The sequence below is a fragment of the Volvox carteri genome (genome assembly GCF_000143455.1).
Source record: "Volvox carteri f. nagariensis unplaced genomic scaffold VOLCAscaffold_30, whole genome shotgun sequence".
In the NCBI taxonomy this organism is placed as follows: domain Eukaryota; kingdom Viridiplantae; phylum Chlorophyta; class Chlorophyceae; order Chlamydomonadales; family Volvocaceae; genus Volvox; species Volvox carteri.
Window position 1 is genome coordinate 91,843 of NW_003307573.1, and position 7,348 is coordinate 99,190.

At 57.3% G+C, this 7,348-nt stretch overlaps 2 protein-coding genes across 2 annotated transcripts in view; both read right to left on the reverse strand.

The window, feature by feature from the left end:
* VOLCADRAFT_93145 (intramembrane metalloprotease) overlaps nucleotides 1-5,350 on the reverse strand; it is a gene marked incomplete at both ends in the record, with an annotated part of 6,080 nt that extends 730 nt beyond the window's left edge. Inside the window, 6 exons of the mRNA XM_002952509.1 lie at nucleotides 1,215-1,313; nucleotides 1,567-1,940; nucleotides 2,361-2,531; nucleotides 2,761-3,009; nucleotides 3,389-3,555; nucleotides 5,233-5,350. Of these exons, the coding sequence (XP_002952555.1) occupies nucleotides 1,215-1,313; nucleotides 1,567-1,940; nucleotides 2,361-2,531; nucleotides 2,761-3,009; nucleotides 3,389-3,555; nucleotides 5,233-5,350 (1,178 nt within the window). The remainder of the gene's footprint in view (nucleotides 1-1,214; nucleotides 1,314-1,566; nucleotides 1,941-2,360; nucleotides 2,532-2,760; nucleotides 3,010-3,388; nucleotides 3,556-5,232) is intronic.
* Nucleotides 5,351-6,400: 1,050 nt separating this feature from the next.
* Nucleotides 6,401-7,348, reverse strand: part of VOLCADRAFT_62647 (uncharacterized protein) — a gene marked incomplete at both ends in the record, with an annotated part of 5,910 nt that continues 4,962 nt past the window's right edge. Inside the window, 2 exons of the mRNA XM_002952510.1 lie at nucleotides 6,401-6,692; nucleotides 7,006-7,267. Of these exons, the coding sequence (XP_002952556.1) occupies nucleotides 6,401-6,692; nucleotides 7,006-7,267 (554 nt within the window). The remainder of the gene's footprint in view (nucleotides 6,693-7,005; nucleotides 7,268-7,348) is intronic.

Consider the following 7,348-nt stretch of genomic DNA (forward strand, 5'->3'; position numbering starts at 1 on the left):
GGGGTGCGGGGGCGAGCTGAGTCAGCCCTCTAACCCTGCCAGGGGGGTACGTGGGCGGACACCGTCACAGCGAACTGACTGCCCTTCCAGACAGTGGCAGCAGTAGTAGCAGCAGCAGTCGCAGCAGCAGTAGCAGCAGCAGTAGCAGCAGCAGAGGCCGCAGGGGAGGGGAGCAGGAGGATAACGGTGTAGGAAGCGTCATGGACTGACACCCCCACCACATCCCCACCATCCCATCCCCCCCTAACAACACAATCCTCAACATGAAAGAGCACGACTCGGAGCACGACTATCGCGACCCCCTCCTCCACCCCTTGCTAGGGAGGTCCCTCGAGCCTTCGTCGTGCTACCCGCACCACATGTTGGTTCATCTGTGCGTCCCCCCAGCCTAAAACCCCGCTGCCACACGCCCTTCCCGTTCTCCCCCCCTCCTCTCCCACATACCTCCCCGCCCTTCCCCCCCCCCCGGGCCCCCCCTGGCGCACCTGAAGGTTAAGTTGCACCCCCAGTTCTAGCAGCGGGTGGGGCGGCTGGTGAACCGCAACATCGGCGGCCGGGACACATTCACAATCCGCATCCTCGAAACCAGCAACCCTGCCACTACTACTGCTGGTGCCGCTGCTGCTACGGCTTGCCGTACCGGCCTCTGCTTCCGCCGCTAGGAAACCCGCGGCAGAAGCCACCAAACCAAGCGGGCCCACAAACTGAACTCCTCCGCCATTGCTAGAGCTACTGCTACTGCTGATGCTACTGCTGCTGCTGGTCGCGACGTTTAACATGTCGATCCAGGACTCCAGTAAAGTCTTCGACCACCTGTCGTACAATGTACGGGACGGGCCTAAACGACAGTTGTACGGTGGCAGGGTTTATTCCAATTATGAGTGATGGATTGGAAGAGGGCGTTGGCGAGAAGGCCGCCGGGGTTCGGGAAGCGGTTGGCCGTACATCACGAAGGCGGGGGCGGGAGGCCGGGACGGGGAATGAGGTCGAAATAGAAACCTAAATCCCATCCTTCTTGCGTATCTCGTAGACCCAACCACCAACCATTAACCACCGACCCCCGAAGATTTGTTTCAGCAGGAACAAGGACACACCACCCGTTCCCCCTGAAAAAAACCCGCCTCTCCCCCCCTCCTCCCGGGCGCCTTCCCCCCTCCCGAGGCCCCCCCATCCAAGTCCCCCAGGGCCCCCACCCGCCCCGACACTGAACCCACCTGTTGAGCTCCCGCCACGTCATCTGTACGGCATCCCACACGTCCGCAGGTGGCCGATAACCCACTTGCAGGTTGGCCGTGATCGACAAGTCCTCGTACCTGCCCACATACACACATACACACATACACATCCAACATCGAACGGTTAGTTGCCGTACGCCACACGCCGGCATGCCCCCGATTTGCGTACGACGTCGTTTGTACCCGTACAGTACAGTGGGCCTTTTGACCATTGACAATTGACACGTGCGGGGAGAGAGAGAGGGGGAGAGCTAAAAAGAAAACCCGCAACAGTTGACCAAGTAACAACGGTTTGCTTTGGCGGTTAGGAGTCAGTTGGGGACAAACGGACCTGAGGACGTCTGCCGCATCCATCTGCAGTACGACTCGCTCCGAGGCCAGGCCACTGCTGCCGCTCGTACGAGTACGCAGTACGGTCATCTTCACGCCGTTCAGCGACTGTACGGCACCGTCTAGCGCCAAATGATCGCAGCTGGTGCTGGCGACGGCGAGGGAGCCGCCGCCGAATGGTGATGAACAAGGTTGGGAGGGGGAGATGGCGGAGGAGCTGGCGGCAGTGGTGATAGTGCTGGCAGTGGCCGCGGCCCCCGCTGCTGTCATTGTTGTTGGTGATGGTGATGGTGATGGTGATGGTGATGGTGATGGCGGTGGAGGTGGTGGTTGTTCGGCCGCCGCCTGGTGGAGTGCGGCCACCAGCGCGGCCTCCTGCACCACACACAGGGAGAAGAGGAAGACGAATGTACGGAATGTACGGAACGGCGGCGGGGGCCGGGCGGTGGGCATTTAGGAAAAGTGGGTTGAATATCGTACATTGGAAATGCAGGTGCACGCGTCCGTACTAAGCCGTTGTAGGTGGTGCCGAGTACGAGTGAGGGAGGGAGTGGGTGAGGGTGCGTTTGAGGCTGTCGGCTTGAAAGCTCCCAGTTCGTCCATAACATACATACATACATACATACATACATACATACTACATATATACACGCATACACACAACAAATATACGGAAGGTGAACTCACGGAAGGACCCTCGCCGCGGGAACAGGCTCGCGGGGGTCACAGGAGGGAGGGCTGCGTGTATGTCCCCTCCCCCCCCTCCCCCCCCCCCCGCCCCTCATGTAGTCCTACCAGTTGCTCCCCCGCCGGCAGCTTCCACTGCCCCACAGCAAGTACGACATCACCGGGCTGTAACCGCTCCTGCTGCCCTTCCCCCGCCTCTTCGGGCGCCACCCAGCCGTCTGCATGACGTACTAGGGCACCTGGCCGTACGACGACATCCACCTCGCCGTACGACAGGACCTAGGAAAGGACGGCGGCGGGGTGGCGACGGTAATGATCGCAGCTGTGGTTGCGGGAGGGGAACCGGCACGGGCCCGAACTCGGTTGTTAGGGGTCTTTAGGGTTTTAGAAGTTATCGAGTTGCAGTTGTCAGTTGGAGCAAAAAGGGGAGGGCGCGTCTCACAGAGGGGGGCCGCGCCGTCATCACATCAAGCGCTCTTACGTACGGCACACACGTCGTACAGCCCACCTGCCAGGCTACAAAGGCAGCCGCGAGGGCCACATTCGCCGCCACCCCCGCCGCCATCACCACCGCCCGACGACCCGGGGATAGGGACGTCAGCAGCCGGGGAGGCGCAGAAACGTGTTGACTGCCGTACATGCCGTACGTGCTGGCGGATGCGGCGGGCCCAGCTGCCGCTGCTACGTCCTTGGAGGTGAGGAAGGTGACGTAGCCGAGGAGGGGTATCGCGCGCAGTGTGTAGGTGGTGGTGGGACCCTGGGCCGGGGGGGAGGGGGGAAAGGGGGGAAAGGGGGGGAGGGGGGAAGGGGCAGCAAAGCCAAGGAGGTAAACCAGCTGCCGTATCAACAAGATGACGTAAAGCAGTGGTACGGGGGGGCTCCGGGGTTTGCATTGTTAAGTCCCTCTTGTCTGTAATGTGCACTTACGTATGTAAGCGTCTGTCTGTATGCATGCATGCATGTCTGTGCCTGTCTGTCTGTCTGTCTGTATGCATGCATGTGTACGATCATGCATGTGTACGATGTGTACGGAGAGCCCCCAGAAGGTCGGTCGGGTGGTGAGCACCGACCCACACAGGCACTCAGCACGCGGGTTCAGGAGGAGGAGGGAGGCGGAGGAGTACGTTCGTACGCACCTGCCACCAGGCTACGGGGGGCCCAATGCCCACCGCGCACTCCCTCACCGCCACCCCCAGCAGCCGGGCTGCAGCCAGGTGGCCCGCCTCGTGCACTAGGACGGAAAGATTGAGCAGCAGCGTGGCGGTCAGGGCCACCGAGGCGCCGCCGGGGGAGTCACCGCCGCCTGCGGGTGGCCCCCGCGTGTGTGTATTTTATGTATGTGTATGTATTGGGGAAATAGGGAATACGGGGAAGGAAGAGGGACAGCGGAGTGGCGCGAGGGGCGGGACGCGGTTGATCGGCGTTGTCAAAGCAGGGCTGCTGCTTTGCGCGAGTGCTGAGTCTAAGGCGAAACTAATTAGGAGGCACAGTTCGAATTGGCCGAGTTAAAATTTGGGGCTATTGGGGAGATTGGCCATGCGGTAAGGTGAGATTCGCGCGTTGCCGGGGTGTAGAAAAAAAACACCCCCGCAAAGGCATCGGCTTGGGCGGTTTGCAATTAGGGGATGGTAGGACAAGACCACATTCCTAAAATTGGATTTAGCAAAATTAATCATTGCAATTATGCATTTATAGAGGATTGTGTCTGTCCTCCTGTCTTCCGGGAACGGCCAATTGTCCAATGGTGCGCTTTTTCGGGTCAGCAGGCTATCATGGGAGCGCCAATTCATGCGCAACTGACGGAAAACAAAGCAAAGGTATGTAACGAGTATTCACGGCGCTCGAAGAATTTGAACGCCGTGCTTTAGGCGCTGGTCATATCTCTCTCGTCAGGTTCTCCGGAAGGACGGCAAAGCACAGCTTGTCAATTCTAGCAAAATTGAGCGACCTCGTGACTTACATAAATATCCAATGCTTCCAATTGCAACGCCTAATCCCAAGGCGCTTCCAGGACGAAAGCCCCATGCGCTTTCTTTCGTTACAGCAGGTCGCTGCAAAGATGCTGAAAAGTGCTGCCGAACTAGGCCCAGAGGTAATTGAATTTTTGAAGCTCTGGATACGTGTCGCTGGAGTGCCCACATCGTCCAGGGGAGCTTCGCAGCGGGCGCCTGTGCCACTCCAACCACCGGTATGGACGACAGTGCCATCCGCATGCCCAGGCACCCTGAGTTGGCCGTTGCGGCACGTAAGATATGCATATCCTTAAGATACCTCACCCGGTCAAGCTGGTAACCAGGTGCTCACTTGAGTGTCACTCAAGAAATGGTTTTGCTTCTGAAAGGAATAATCCAATTATGCCTTCGAAATCAAGATGGGAACATTACATTATGCTGGCCTTATGTTGCACCCTTCGACATCGTTATGGCGTCGTTATGATATCTGTTCCCCTTATGGCATCGTTACGTCGCCGTACACAGACTTATTACCCTAACTCCAAATAACGCTCAATGGCAGTACTTGCTTCTCACAAAAAACTGTTTTGCTCGTGTCTGAAAAGCTTGTTGCAGGCGTATTTAGTGGGTGATCTGCGCGTGGAAAGTCCACTTATGTAACACCTTGCCTTGTACCGGATCGAAGTTCGTTAGGGATAACAACCGTGACGAACTAGGCTTGTTGCGAGGAGATAGCCACAAAATTTCCTAAAAAAACTTTACTGTTTAATCATAACCCCTGCTGCCGGCGGGGCGCGTTAGGCGGGACTACTTGTATGAGACAGCTGCTTAAAAAATTGCCTACAGCGGCCGACTCATCCAGCCCCCGCGTCGCCTTGATTAATTTATTCACAAATCATCCATCCGCAACAACGTCTCTCTTCTTGCCGAGGGCCGGTGCCCCTACGACTTTTAGACCGAGAACCTCATCATGACTCGCATTACCAAAATAACCAGAGCCCAGAGCCAACCAACCATTCGCCTCTTACCTTCCTCGAGCAACTGCAGGAAATAATCAGTAAAGGACACAAAGAGATAAACAAGGAGGCAGGCCAAGAAATGTCTGAGCCGTCGCGTGCTCAACGCGGTTCCCTTTTGATTCAACATGTCTTTAAGCCTTTTTTACCGAGGAAATAAGGCCAGAACCCATGAAGATTCAAACATCACTGTACTTGCAGACGCACCCAGCCATGCTGGTCAAGTGCATGCTGGTCCTGAAGTTCCCCTTCACTTCTCCTGCTCCCTCTGCTGCTGCTGGGGCGGCTGCTGGTCGCCGTCCATTTTCTACCGTGTTCCATTTCTTGCTGCTACACACGATCAGGCAGGTGGGAGCAGCTGGAGCGGCGCTTCAGGAGCTCGGTGATCAAGGGAGAATGCGAGACACGAAAACAAGGCACTGGGCAGCTCTGAACAGCGGACTTCTCGCCCACCCCAGTCCCCTCCGCTGCTACTTCCGTAGACTCCTCAACCCCCCACACTATTCAATAACCCCATTCCATTTTACATCACCTACACGCGGTCCTTTAGAACTCCTAACGCTCAGCTGATACATTCCCCCGCAGCCCGCAAACAAACATATCTACATACACACACAGTTGTGTCAGAAAAAAACACATACCGTTACCAGAGGCCTCCGTGTAATGGTTTTCTCCTAGTCATCCTTCCCCCCAACGCACACACTGCCGCCGAAATGCCGCTTAGTCCTGATGGTGTTAATATGCGGCGGGTGGTGGTGGTGGGAAATATACTGGGGGTAGCTGGGGCGAGACAAACCACGAGCGAGTGAAACCGATGTCAAGGATAGACGGATACGTTAGAAGTATGTCAGAGTTAACTACCCAGTCGCGACTTGCGAAGGTGGAGTCTGGGTGGCTGGGCGGTGGGAGAGGGGCAACAGGAGAGAGGCGGCACACACACCAAGGAAGGACCCACCCCCCAGTAGTAGCAGCATCCGTACTGGCAGCCATCCCGACTGCAGGATTCCGAAAGCCAAAACCCTAAAACCTAATCCGGGCGCCCCCGGAAAACGTAAATCGGCCATGCTGATGGAATGGTGTGTGGTGTGGTGTGGTGTGGTGCGTTTCATTGCGCTGCGCCACGACGAGGGAAATGGCGATGTTGATACCCGAGTACGGCGGCGTGTGGTGATGTGGGATGTTAGAAGTTCTTTCCGCGGCAGCGGCGTCGGGGTTTCACCGCCGTACCGCCGTCCACACCGCCACCCTCTGTCGCCGCCGCCACAGCAGCAGCTGCCAGCGATGACGACGATGCCGAAGAGGATGGCGGTTGCGGCGGCAGCTGCTCGTACACGATGTCGTGCAATTTGTCAATAGACATGGTGGGGTCTGGGTGCGACGCGTAGTACGCCGCCGCCGCCGCCGCGTCGTACGGCCGTACTTTTTCCATCGTGATGAGCCGCCGGCTGTATCGCGTGGTGAGGATCTGCTCACTGCACCACCACCACATCCACCATCGAAAACAACAGTAAAAAAGCAGCAGCAAGGTACATGTAGCTGTCATAGTGTGCATCAGAAAAATTCTCAATTGCATACACGTCACGCACAGGGCAGTAGCAGCAGTAGCAGTAGGACCATTAGTAGCAGCAGTAGGAGTAGCACCATTCGCAGCAGCAACGTTGGCAATACCGAACCAACCTGTTCAACCGGTCGAATGCTCAAGGGGGCCGAGGGCACCCACGACTGTGAAGTATTACTACAAAGCAATACCGGCGGTACGGTGTGGTGCCGTACTGGGCCGCGCACCTGTTCGCTATCAGCTCCAGGGCGGGGTGTTGCGGGATCTCCGCCTTGTCGTACGTCTCAGGCGTGGCGGGCAGGAAGTACACCAGGCGGCCACCCACCACCAGCAGTCGGGCAGAGAGTTCCAACAGGTCTCGGAGACACTCGCCCAGAGTGTACGGCTGCGTGTACGGCAGGGTTGCGCAACGCAAGGCCAGGGGATTGCAGCAGAACGCACACGCGGGGGGGGGCTTGCGTTGATAAATAGGGGCTCGTTGGCCCTGGGCTGTTAATGTAGTTAATGTTGTTAATGTAGTTAAAATTGTTGATGTTGTTGTGATATTTGTTACTTCATTTCCTCCTCTCC